The following is a 14150-nucleotide window of genomic DNA, read 5'->3' on the forward strand; positions in this document are numbered from 1 at the left end:
ATTCACCATTTACCTAGACGACGGCAAATGATGGCCCACCTTGGGGAACTGTGTAACCGTGCCTGTCTCCTTGTCTGCACTTTCTCATCCAGCTAAGCTAGTAAACTTCTGAAACGCACACTACTTCACCTGCTGCAAACACTTCAGCCGCTCTCCACTAACCCTGAAAGAATGAAGTCGCCAAACCTAAACTTCACTCATGTGCTATCCCATGTTGATTCTGCACACAAGCTATGTGCTTTCTACCCAGACTAAGCCACAGGCCAGGCCACCCAAATAAGGTGCACTTGTTGAACTTCAGAGCTGTGATTTGTACAATGTTCAAGAATGAGTCCTCCTGATCCAGCTCGCAGGCCATCGCCTTGGTGTTGCTGCCTTGATTCCAGGCTTCCCTGTCTCTCATTCCTAAGCCTGGCCCTCTACCCACTGCATGTTCCTGTATTTCTTTTTTGTGTGGTTAGCATTAGTGTCTCTAATGCAGATTTTACAGTGCTTAAGGACAGACATTATCTCATACTGCCATCTCTGAGTCTCCAGGGCACTCCGAATTGACTGCTAACCAGTCCAAAAATAATCTTAAAATTTTCCCTAAAAAAATGGTGATTTTTACCAAAGAAAGCTTTTAAAAGTTCCCAGAGAAACAGTTAACAATTTTGTTTGCAATGTACCCAAACAGTGAACTCCCTCAGCTCGACAGCATTAACTACACTTCTTGAAGTTCCTTGCAGTTTTATTATTCCAGGTGCGCTGGTGCCATAAGAGGCCTTTGTGGACCCCACTGCTGTAAATGTCGCTTGCTCCCATGAAGCACATCTATTATATATAAGATGATTGTCTAAATTTATGTTGACTCTTACAGAAGGCAGTAAATCAGGTAATATATCAAAATATCTAAAGCCTAAAAACGTAGAAATAAACTTTTATTTTATAATTTGAGGACTTTTTTACTGAGCTCAATATAAAATATATTTCTTCTTCCTGTGACTCTGAGATTCATCAAAACAGAAACAGTCAAATCAGACCATTATCCAAGTAATTATTCTAATTAAATTCACAGCTGTCTCCGTTACTTGGGTATTTTAGGTGAAATTATGGGGTATTGGGGCGGTGAGGGAACTGTGAAAAGGAATGGTTAAGGTTCTGATTCAGCAACTAATTTACTCAGTTTTCATTTAAATGTATGAAAGATTCTAAGTCCCGCAGTTAATTTCGGCAGTGAATTGTATTCCACAGATTAGTTTTCTTTTAAAAATTAATAGCTATAAAAACTGGGATATAAAACTTTGAGAAAATAAATGAACACAAGAAGCATATTTCTGTTACATTAAACCAGATTATTTATCATTTAGGTCAAAAGCAAACTTGAAAAGTCAAAGGGCACTTTGTGTCTCTCCTCAGTGCAGACATATATTCTTACTGATTAAGTCCTGATTTGGAAATTGTTGATGTTGTTTTCATTCACTCCTTCTCACAGTTTTCTCTTCTTGCTAATGCTCTCCAGTGGTAAAAGTGCTTGTAGTGTTTAAAAATAGACACAGATTATTACTCTCTAGAAAATATTTATTGGTACTTGTTTTAATTTTCTTTCCCATACTCTGAGAAATAAACATTATACAAAAAATACAGTAAAATGCACATTTCCCATTCAAATAAATATATTTTACTCTTGTAAAAATTTAAAAATCTGTGTAATTCAGCACAGTATATTAATCAGTGAAATAAAGCAAACATAATATCTAGGTAAATCGTCACTTATTTTTATGATTCTCACAAGTATTTTTCTGTAGAACAACATTATTTTCTGTAGAATTATAAAGACTTGGAGACTTTTGCTTCTTGTTTGGAGAAGACAAAAATAAGCTCTTTTCAGAAGTGTTTAGTATTAAAAAGAGCCTTAATCTTAGAGAAAAATAGCATCCAAGTCTTTGCTAAACCAACCAAGTTACGTGTAAATTTTTTAATACTTCCCAGAGACCAGACTGTACTCTGAATTATAATGATTCCTATTTATCACACTGGTAATTTTTAAAATTAGTGGTTAAGCATTTAAATTAATAGTTATGTATGTAATATAAACCCAAGACAGAATTTTAAAGCTCTATTAACAGGAAAAGCTAAAAATAATGTTGCTATACAGGACAAATTTATCCTTTTCACAATTGTTATTCTTAACATTAGAAGAACTGAAAGCTACTGAATTATACAGACAGCACAGCCTTATATACACATAGATCCCTGATCAGTTTAAGACAACGTGTTAGCTTGCTAATGTAAGTGGTAAGAATATTTTAGTAACCAGCAAAAGTCACATTCAGGTAGTCATCAATTTTGAAAGTCTATGGATAACCTATTCACCCTCAAAGGAATACACCACCAAGTAATAAAAGTCATTAGTACTAGCTTCCTATGTTAGCAGGGAATTGGTACTTTACATACTAGCTTGCAGAAGTAAATCCACTTTGTAGCTCCAATCCCAGCTATGTGGCCACTTACATGGATGCAGAAATGCTGAACAAATCACATCACCTCAAAACAACTATGTTCAGTAATAATCTTACATGTGCTACAGAGTGTTATCAGGGTATCTGATCTGTCTTCAGCATTATAACGGGCATCCATCATGAACTAGTGGTCACCTCCAGTATGAAACTGTCCCCTCTTCTTAGCAAAGTGTAGAACATTATATGCCTAGGCATTCTTTTATGACAACATCTTTACTTCTACAAATTTCTGAAGCATATAACGATGTGCTTAAAAATTCTCAGATCCAATAAAACACATCTGTGGTTTCCTCCTTTGATAGTCTTCATAACTCCTCCATCTCAAAGTGTGTATTAAAGCTGTTTGCCATGGATGTATGTTCAAAAATTCTGGACAGGCTTGGTTTCAACAGTTCCACTGAGTGGCATGACAGGTGCTGGGAGGTATCATTCTTCAGGGACATCATTTGGTCTGTCCCAGGCTCCCTCCTATCATAATACAGAGCCCAGAGCAGAGTAATGGTGAGAATCATGGCCAGGATTTGTGTCACTCCAATTGAGATTCCCAGAAACCTGAGCACCTGCAGTTGTTTGGTTCCTCTCAAAAAGGAATACATTTTCTTCCCACAGCCCTGTAAGAAAAATAACACAATCAGTATTATTTCGGATATGTTACTTAGGGTCAAAAATATTAAGTAGAAACAAATCATCTATATATGCTAATAGGATCAAACAATTTGAATAAGAAAGTTTAAGACAGTGACCCTCAAAAGAGAAAGCCCATGTGAAGATGGAAGAAAGAGGGAAGTGTATATCTCTTATGAAGGTTGGCTAGCTGATTCTAAAGAACTCACTCCATTTGTTTTTCCTGAGATCTGAAATTGTAACCAACTGGTATAAAACCCAACATCTAGAACAGGGGTTGGCAAAGCTTTTTAGTAAGAGCCAGATAATGAATCTTTAAGGCTTTGCAGGCCATGCACTCTCCATTGCAACTACACAGCTCTGTATTGTAACAGAAGAGCAGCCATAGATGATACGAAAATGAATGGGTGTGGCTGTGTTCCAGTGAAACTTTACACACAAAAAAAGGCACTATACCAGATTTGGCCTACAGGCCATAGATTGCTGACTTGTGATCTAGACTGACCAAATTTTTTTAAGCAATGTTTTATTATGTGTGTTCACCATTGGATGACAGCTCATTGGAGTTTCCCAAGTCTGCTGCTAGGTGGAAATCAACATATACCCCTACACACACACACACACACACACACACAAGGGTGGGGGAGAAAGAGAGAGAGACAGAGAGAGAGAGAGAGGCTGCTGCCCATTGCCTAAAGGAGAAATACATGTGGGACAATTATTTCCATGACCCAACTTCTAGCTGTACCAGGAAAAAGTCTGAAACGTAACTTCAGCTTCCCTATAGGCTAGAGATACCAGCCTTATAAAAGTTTGTCAAGTTTTTTGTTTGCATTTAATGTTAAGGACAAAGTCTAAGGATGGCCTAAGGCAGATGCAAAAGAGACCTCTGACTAAAGAGGAGAGGAAGGGAAAAGTAGGAGAAAGAGAAATTATGACATGGAAAAATGGGGGGAAGAGGAACACAGAAAAAGGGGTAGATGGGGCTCACAACTGTTTTAGTTACCTTCTCAGGTAACTACAGGATATGCTACCTGCCTTTATTCTGGTGAACCCCCAATAAATGATAACTCACTCTTCTAAAGGGAATAGGATTCTAAGTTAAAGTGAAAATCTAGGGCCATATTTTATGGTTATGAGCATTATCTATAACTTTGAAGATTTGAGATTTTATTCTACTTGTAACTTAACAAATTATCCTGCTACTGTTTCATGGATACTGACAGAAGACAGAGACAAAGAAGTTCATTATTAATCAAAGCCATGGCCATTGCCATAATATGTGAAGAAGGTTAGATGATGCCTGCATGTACAGTGGGGAGTATTATGGAAGAGGAACCCAAGCTTAGGGAATCCTAATCTTTCATAATGGGTAGTAAGCATAACTGTCCTTGACTGTGGAGACTACATAGGACAAGATATAAACCTTCTCTTTTTTTTTTTTTAGATTTTTATTTTTATTATTTATTTGAGAGGTAGAGTTACAGACAGTGAGAGAGAGAGAGACAGAGAGAAAAGTCTTCCTTCTGTTGGTTCACTCTCCAAATGGCCGCAACGGCCGGAGCTGCGCAGATCTGAAGCCAGGAGCCAGGAGCCAGGTACTTCTTCCTGGTCTCCCATGTGGATGCAAGGGCCCAAGCACTTGGGCCATCCTCCACTGCCTTCCTGGGTCACAGCAGAGAGCTGGACTGGAAGAGGTGCAACCGCCAGCGGGTAGAACCGGCGCCCATATGGGATGCCGGCGGCAGAGGATTAACCTAGTGCACCACAGCTCCCGCCCCGTAAACCTCTTTTCTATGAAGATGGACACTCTATCGGCAAGGCTATGTTCTATCCATGCATGCTTGCAAAGATAGTCCAGAACAAACACACAGCCAGTGCCTCTGTTCACAAGACATGCAGAAAAGCAATACATCCATGGAAAATGATCTCCAAACAAGAACTTGATTTTAAAGCTTTCACTTTCATCTAAAGTAAAATTAAAATATTTGTGATTTAATAATACAGAACATTGGTTTAATAAGGTCGCTTCTCTGGCCACCTTATCTTTTTGAAAAGAAATATACAATACATTCTGCAGGAAACCAAAATAGAATGTTCACTAAAGTTCAGGTATTTTTCAAAGAAAAAACATTCACTCAGATATCCTAGAAAACCCCCTCATGTCTGTTTACATGTAACTCTAACAAGCATCTTTATATGACACGGTAAAATATCACTGTTGTCATGAACAGGACCAACAATCTGGATTCAAACCCTAGCTCTGCTGCTTACAAACCATGTGATTTTGAGAAAATTATTTAATCTCTCTGTCCATCAGTTTTCTCATCTGAAAACACAGTTAATAATGTTATACTTGGGATATTAGGAGAATTAAATGAATAAACACATTTCAACACTTAGAATGATGTCTAGTGCATGGTAAGAGCCCAGTAGGTGCTAGCTCTTAACTTGTGTGTCAGTCCACAGGTTTAAATACTCTCATTAAAAAATGTATAGAGCCGGCGCCACGGCTCAATAGGCTAATCCTCCGCCTGCGGCGCCAGCACCCCAGGTTCTAGTCCCTTCTGTCCTGGTTGCTCCTCTTCCAGTCCAGCTCTCTGCTGTGGCCTGGGAGTGCAGTGGAGGATGGCCCAAGTCCTTGGGCCCTGCACCTGCAGGAGAGACCAGGAGAAGCACCTGGCTCCTGGCTTCGGATCAGCGCAGTGCACTGGCCGCAGCGCGCTGGCCGCAGTGGCCATTGCGGGGTGAACCAACGGAAAAGGAAGGCCTTTCTCTCTGTCTCTCTCTCTCTCTCTCTCTCTCACTGTCCACTCTGCCTGTCAAAATAAAAAAAAAAAATGTATGGAGAGGAGCTGGCATTGTGGTGCAGTGAGTTAAGCTGCCACCTGTAATGTCAACATCCCATATGAGTGCCAGTTCAAGTCTGCGCTGCTCCACTTCTGATTCAGCTCCCTGCTATTATGCCTGGGAAAGCAATGGAATTCATTCTCTCTTTCTCTCTCTCTCTTCCTTTCAAATAAACAAGTAAATCTTTTTTTTTTAATGTAGAGAGAAATCTGTGGCCAACATATATTAGTGGAAAACTATGGCTTTGTAAGAGTGTGAAAACACTAAAAGCAAAGCATTGTGTCCCCAGTGGGTACTAAAGCAACGCCCCTTGACTACCAGAACCATGTGGGCATCCCTGTTTGTCAGGATAATGACTAACTATCCAGAATGATTATGTGGTACTGAGGCATTAGATTACTAGCCTCCTTGCTAAGCAGAGAAGTATTTGACATAGTTTGGAAATAGTTACCCCAAAAATAGTTGAGAAGGCTTGACTTTAGACATCTGGAATATTAATTTACCCGGACTCTTTTTTTAACACCATTGTTAGGTAAAGTGGCACCATATCCTCATACCTTTCAAGAAACTGATTGACAACCATCTTGCATTATGTTTAGCTGATTCCTCACCTATGTTCTCAGTACTTACTACTACAGAGGAGTATCTTTAATGAATAAAGAAAGAATGAGCACAGACATACAAATATTTTGGTAATAACAATTACAATACATTTCAGAACTAGGAGTAAACTACTCAAGAATAGAAAATTCCAATTAGACAGAAAGAATCAGCCCTTGGAGATTTGATTTACAGATGGTACTATAGTTAAAAACAATGCGTTACAGAAAGACAAAGCTATCAAGAAATACACATTTGATTATGCATCCTGTGAGACACTATCAGTCAATGATCATTTCACTCTTACCTCTTCAACAGTTTCTGGGGCTTAAATTTTACCTGCACATTTCTTTTTTTTAGTTGGCATAAGATCTCACACTCCTTTAGATTAATTCATTTTAAATTGAGAAACTGCAAAAATGATATTATTTCTTTTCAAAATCTGTGACTGCAACAAAGCAGAAATGGATAACTAAGTAGAGTCCACCATGCCTCCTATTTTGGCATCGTGCAAAATCTGTTTCAAATTTATTTTAAACAATCATATTTTTTTAAGTACAAGAAATTGCATCATCTAGGATGGTTTGAAATGAGATTATATTGAATGTTCAAGAATGATAAGGGCCCAAGGAAGTCAGTGAGTTCAACTGTCATCTCTTAAAAGCCTCGCTAAAAAGGTCCTCCACAGGGCCAGTGATGTCAGCAAAACTGACGCAGTAAAGGCCTCTGAACAGTCTCTCCTCCAGAGGACCAATAAAAGTGCTAACAAAAACCCTCAAAATCACCTTATTTAGAACTCTGGAAATTACTCAAAGACTTGTAGCAACATGAGGAGCATTTAGTCAAGAAAAGCACTGGGCTCTCAAAAAGCAGCAAGCTTTGTGGATTTTAATTTGCTCTATTCTCCCAGACCTCCCCAGCTGTGTCCGCTGGTGTGCAAACAAACACTCCACAATCATGGGGACAATGGGCAGCCTGGCAGCCACCACAGGTGCACAATGGGGTTGGAGTTCCTTGAAAGCCCAGCTCCCAGAGAACTGCCCTCATCCGCCAGGTCTGGCAATTCCCTGGAATACCCCACTCACGGGCTTGGCTTTCTTTGCCTTTACTTGGTGCTCAGCTTCAAAACAACCTTTTTTTCTGGGGATGATTACCAAAGGCAATCAGAGGCTGTTAGACACCACAGATCCTTGCTGCAGTGGGTAATAGCTGCACACACGGGCTAACTGGAAAGCTTAAAAGGAAAACCTGGGGAATGAGAAGTTCATGGCAGGCTTGGCAAAGCTCTGATACACTGTGGGGATCTAGAATGTTATACACGTGCCCAGACACGTGCACGTGCTCAGCAAAGCCCTAGAAGGCCCCAAGATCTCACCTCTGGTAAGCTTGAGGCTCCGTGCTTCGGAGAAAGCTGGGAGACCTACTGGTCCCAGGTATCTAAGGAAATCTCAGCTCACTCATGAACTGCCCACTGAGATAACCAAGAGAGATTTCAGCAGCTACACACAACAAACAATACAGACTTTACAGAATTAGTTTATAAATGTCATTAAACTAAAAAATAAGCAACAACATTAACAACTTTGGAGAGGAGGATAATTTGATTTCCAGACTTATCATATTGCATTATTTTAAATGCCCAACTGTCTACAACACACATTCACAAGACATGTGAAGAGGCAATCAACATGGCTAATACACAGGAAAAAAGAAATCAACGGGGGGCCAGTGCTGCGATGCAGTAGGCTAAGCCTCTGCCTGCAGCGCCAGTATCCCATGTGGGCACCGGTTCATGTCCCAGCTGCTCCTTTTCCAATCCAGCTCTCTGCTTATGGCCTGAAAAAGCAGTAGAAGATTGTCCAAGTGCTTAGGCCTCTGCATCCATGTGGGAGACCCGAAAGAAGCCCCTGGTTCCTGGCTTCAGATCAGCCCAGCTCTGGCTGTTATAGCCATCTGGGGAGTGAACCAGCAGTTGAAAGATCTCTCTCTCTCTCTCCCCCCACCCCCACCCCCAGTAACTCTACTCTCTAATAAATAAATAAATAATCTTTAAAAAAACTAAAAAGCGACCAATGAAATTGCACTTCTAAAGAGCGGTGCTCCCTGCTTCACTAGACGGCCCTGCCCACATGGATATAACGCTAATTCTTTTGTTGTTGTTTCTAAGATCTTTTTATTTATTTGAAAGGCAGAGTTAGAGAGAGAAAAGGAGAGAGAGAGAGAGAGAGAATGAGAATGTTCTATCTGCTGATTCACTCCCCAGATGGCCACAATGGCCAGGGCTGGGCCAAGCCGAAACTAGGAGCTTCTTCTGGGTCTCAAACATAGGTGCAGGGGCTTAAGCACTTGGGCCACCTCCCTCTGCCTTCCCAGGCGCATTAACAAGGAGCTGGATCAGAAGTGGAGCAGCTGGGACTGGAACTGGCACCTGTATGGGATGCCAGTACTGCAGGCAGCAGCTTAACCCACTGTGCCACAGCGCCAGTCCCAGCACTCTTTGGAAACATTTCCTCATGGGAACCTGCCTTCTTACCAAGCATTCGTTTAATCTGGTTCTGCTCTTAACCCATCCCTTTTCCATTAGACAGAATCCTATCTGAAGGGTTCACCACTCCTTAGTCTCTTCTTCAGACTAAATATTCCTAGTTCCTTCAAGATTTCTAAATACATACACTTCTTCATCACCAACTTATCTGGATGGTGCTAATTTTGTCAAAGCATTTTTAAAAATGACATCGATTTCTATCCTAGAAAAATCAGACAGTGCAATAAAATATTAAGACCCTCAAGTCTGTTGTGGGGCAGGGTGTGGTGGGGGGGTTGGTTTCAGGTCCTGCAGAAGAGTAGATAGATATGGATGGCATGGGTGTGTCACTGGTCATTGGCTGGGACTTGGCCTCCTCCCTGATCACTGGTCCCTGAAGATTATCTCCATGTGGAGGTAGGCAAGCATGGTTTAGTCAAAGTAAAGGTCCTACTAGACTCCTGAATTTTTACAATGACATATTAATCTTATCACTCCCTCCTTTTGTTTATGAAACACACAACCTCTCAATCACAGCAGAATTTCAGTTTTTATTTTTGTCTTCCAAATTCATTAAATTATATTTTATACTTAGGTTTTATCCACAGATTATTTAAAATAAATCAATTTAATTTATTTCTTTTTTTAAAGATTTATTTATTTATTTAAAAGTCAGAGTTACACAGAGAGAGGAGAGGCAGAGAGAGAGAGGTCTTCCATCCACTGGTTCACTCCCCAGATGGCTGCAACAGCCAGAGCTGTGTCGATCTGAAGCCAGGAGCCAAGAAGCTTCTTCCGGGTCTCCCACGTGGGTGCAGGGGCCCAAGGACTTGGGCCATCTTCTACTGCTTTCCCAGGCCATAGCAGAGAGCTGGATCGGAAGTGGAGCAGCCAGGTCTTGAACTGGCGTCCCTATGGGATGCCGGCGCTTCAGGCCAGGGCGTTAACCTGCTGAGCCACAGCCCTGGCCCCTAAGTAATTTATTTCTAGACAGCAAACTAGACCACCATAATGTGCCAATTTAGAATATATTAACCAATGCCCCTGCATATTCTCCCCAGAGGTGTAGTTCAATGACATGTATTGAAGAGCACTGTAAGAAATTGCTTTATAAAATGTATGAGAAATAATATCAAAGACATTCTTCCTAGATAACTTAAAAGCAGTGGATATAAGGTCTCTTGAAAAAAAAATACTTTAGGGGCAGGTGTTCATCATAGAAGCTGACACCGCTTGGAATATCAGTTATCAGAATGCCTGGGTTCAAGTTCTGACTTTGCTTCCAATTCCAGCTTCCAAATGAAATCGGAAGTATTTGCATCTCTGCCATCCTCATGGAAGAACTGGACCAAGTTCTGACCTCCTGGTTCATCCTGGCCCAGATCCAGTTACTGTTGCCAACTGGATAGTGAATGAGCAAATAGAATATTTGTTCATCTCTGCCTTTCAAAAAAGTGAATATAAATAAAGATTTTTAACAATTAAAAAAACACTTCAGAATTGTGCTCCCTTTTCAAATAGTTGCCATCCTGACATTAGAATTATGAAGATAATTGTGAATCCTGTTTTCCTGGGCGGTCAGAGAGCTCAGAGGCAAGTAGGAAACTCAAGTACAGCAACTCTGTTTACCTTCATGTTATGCATGCCTGCTGACTCTTTCCTTTGACCCTGCCTTTACAATTCTATTTATATTTTATTACTAATTCATTGTATCTTTGTGGTGTCTGCTGCATTAAATCTTCCACTTAATAAAAAGATACAAGGTGTGAATATAAATAAAAACACAAATTCACTAGAGTGCACACAATTTAATACTTCCTGATGGCTCCCAGGCATTGTAGATACTTGGGGGCATATCAGATATCATGCTGAGTATCACTAAATCTTTTATACAAACACTTAAAGGATCAGCTTTCTAAAATAATATTCCTCTTCGTGAGAAGACATTCAGTAATTTTCCAGGTTTCTCGGTTTCAGGTGGTTGTTTCCCTCAGTCACTCTAAATTCTTCACAGAAACAGCCCCAGGGCTTACTGTTAACTCTGCAGCATCCCTGCTCAAGGAATTCAATCTGAATACAACCCTGAGCTGTTTTGAGTCAAATATGCATAGGATTTACATATTTCAGTGTAAACTTGGACAGTTTTGCTGAAAAGAAAGACACTATGTGTACAGAAAAAATATAGATTTCTATATAATCTATTGTACCATTCATAGGTATTTAGTTGCATAAACAAACATTTCTGTTGAGTGAGTCAAAAGAAAATTGCACTCCATTCCACAAAGGGTGCTTTATTCACATAGGAAAGGACTGAATTATACTTATCCACCTTTCTCAAAATAAATACTTTAAGTTGATTTTACTTGAATATATTTTCTTCCTCAATAAAGCCACGTTAGCCCTATGTTAATATCCTCAGATAATACAAAGCTATGAATAAGACATGTTGGCCAACTTACTTTACTTGCTGCAACATTAAAATTCTGCTCAACTACTAACTGTAAATAATAACACCATCTTTATCAGAGGAAAAACACTAATGCCTGCATTTCCTGGAATCTATTTGAAGGCATGTCAGGATGCTTCATTTCACTCGAGGGAATTATACACTTGAAATTATTCCCTGATCTATCTCCAAGATGAGTTTCTAAAATTGGAGAACACCCATGGCTTTGCAGTCCTCAATATTCTCAGGCCACATCAAAAAGTCAGGTGACCTTTTAATGTGCTTAGGAAGATAAAGTGTAAATAAAAGCTAGGTGCCAATTCATGCTAGTCCTGCCATTTCTATAACTGATTTTTTTAAAATAAGCATGACTCTAAAAATTGAAATGACTGTGTTAATTATCTGATACAAATATAGTCTTCACCTATTTCTTCTAGAAGGGAAGAAGTGAATGATAACCGTTCACAAGTTGATGACAAGTTCAAGAGCATTAAACAGGCTGGACTAAAAGTTCTCCCCTGATAATCTTAAACTCTGTAGGGAAACAAATGCTTCCTTAATTAATAGCAAAAAAATCAAACAGCAAGCAATAAAATCACTGTAGGACACTGTTGCTTAAGAGTAAAGTTAACTAAACCATGCACAGGAAATGAAGTCGAAAAAATATCTTATTACTTCTTAATCTATGACAGCTCCTTGTATCTCCAGGCAGAATCATCACATTTAAAAGACTGCATTCACTGAATATTCTTCTTTTTTTAAAAAAAAAATGTGGTTATAAAGAGACTTGAGTCAGAAAAGCCAGAAGGCAACATTTTCTGTTTTATTTTTGATTTAAGTTAGTTGAAAGGCAAAGAGACAGAGAGAGCTCTCTGCAGTTCACTCCCCAAACACCCACAATAGCTGATGCTGGACCAGGCTACTACTAGAAGTCCGGAACTCAATCCAGGTTTCCCACATGGGTAGCAGGAACTCAATAATTTGAGCCATCACCTATTGCCTCCCAGAATGCTGGAAATGGAAGCAGAGCTTGGATTCAAAGCCAGGCACTCCAAAATGGTATGCAGACATAACAAGTGGAATCTTAACCACTGCACTGAATACCCACCGCCCAACGCTATCATTGAGAAACCAGTTCCTACATAATCCCCTTGATTGAGCAAATATTTTGTCTCACTGGAGCCCTTTGCTCCATGTTAATGTTCTAATAAGTTAGAGGGAAAGTGGGAAACTAGACCAAGTTCCAAAAAACTTGACCTAAAATTGACCTTCAGCCAGCACAAACATATAAACCAGAACATGTATACATTCCAGAACATGTATACAAATGTATACATGTATACAAACATATAAACCAGAACATTGTATACATGTATACATGTATACAAACAAAACTAGGAGCAATTTAGCAAGTTAATAACCTGATCATAGATCACTAATTTTTCAATAAATATCATAATAGAATACTGTGAGTATTGTCACCAGGCACCACAGTGCATTGAAGATTTGTGTTTATTAAGTGCAAGTGGGATACCAAGCAGTCCTCATGCAGTACCTCAACTGATCTTTGTGGTATTACTGTGAGATAGGTACTACTAATATTTCATTTAATAGATAAGGGATATAATGTTTAGAAGTGAAAAATTCTGCAAACACTTAGCTTTCTCCTGAGCATGTATTCCACTTTCTGAAATTTTTACTTATTTACTAGTATGGGTTTTTGAATGAAATAAATTCAAGCTCAACTACTGGCCTGCTTTATCTTAGCCAAAGGCTGAGAAGCGATTGCCTGCTTTATGACACAGGCTGTCATTTAACATCTTTTTTTTTTTTTTTTTGACAGGCAGAATGGACAGTGAGAGAGAGAGACAGAGAGAAAGGTCTTCCTTTGCCGTTGGTTCACCCTCCAATGGCCACTGCGGCCGGCACGATGCGACCAGCGCACCATGCTGATCTGAAGCCAGGAGCCAGGTGCTTCTCCTGGTCTCCCATGCAGGTGCATGGCCCAAACATCTGGGCCATCCTCCACTGCACTCCCGGGCCACAGCAGAGAGCTGGCCTGGAAGAGGGGCAACCAGGACAGAATCCGGCGCCCCGACCAGGACTAGAATCCAGTGTGCTGGCGCCGCAGGCAGAGGATTAGCCTATTGAGCCACGGCCTTAACATCTTTTCAAAAAGATTCATTTATGTATTTATTTGAAAGGAAGAGTGACAGAAAGAGAGAGACAGAGAGACAGAGAGAGATTCTCCATATGCTAGCTCACTCCCCAAATGCCCACTACAGCCAGGGCTAGACCAGGTCAAAGCCAGCAGGCAGGAACTCTTCATTTTGGTCTCCCACATGGCTGGAAGAGGCCCAAATATTTGGACCATTATCTGCTGCCTTCCCAAGCACATCAGCAGGAAGCTGGATAGGAAACAGAGCAGCCAGGAATAGAACTTGAACTTTGATATGGGATGCGGACATCAAAAACGGTGGCTTAACCCACGGTGCCACAATGCTGACCTCACTTTGCCTCTTTATGCCTCACTTCTCTGATCTGTAAACTGTTTTAGGAATTAAATGAGATAATATACATAAAATACTTGCTCATTGAGGAATAC

The 14150-nt window shown here is 40.2% G+C and overlaps 1 protein-coding gene across 2 annotated transcripts in view; it reads right to left on the bottom strand.

The window, feature by feature from the left end:
• Positions 1 to 1542: 1542 nt before the first annotated feature.
• Positions 1543 to 14150, bottom strand: part of TSPAN12 (tetraspanin 12) — a 92082-nt gene continuing 79474 nt past the window's right edge. For both annotated transcript variants that reach the window (XM_008258287.5, XM_070071254.2), the window contains one exon: positions 1543 to 3112. In XM_008258287.5, the coding sequence (XP_008256509.1) occupies positions 2807 to 3112 (306 nt within the window). In that variant the 3' untranslated portion in view covers positions 1543 to 2806. The remainder of the gene's footprint in view (positions 3113 to 14150) is intronic.

Source organism: Oryctolagus cuniculus, chromosome 3, assembly GCF_051225735.1.
Source record: "Oryctolagus cuniculus isolate XC-2025 breed Fujian yellow rabbit chromosome 3, ASM5122573v1, whole genome shotgun sequence".
Lineage (NCBI taxonomy): Eukaryota > Metazoa > Chordata > Mammalia > Lagomorpha > Leporidae > Oryctolagus > Oryctolagus cuniculus.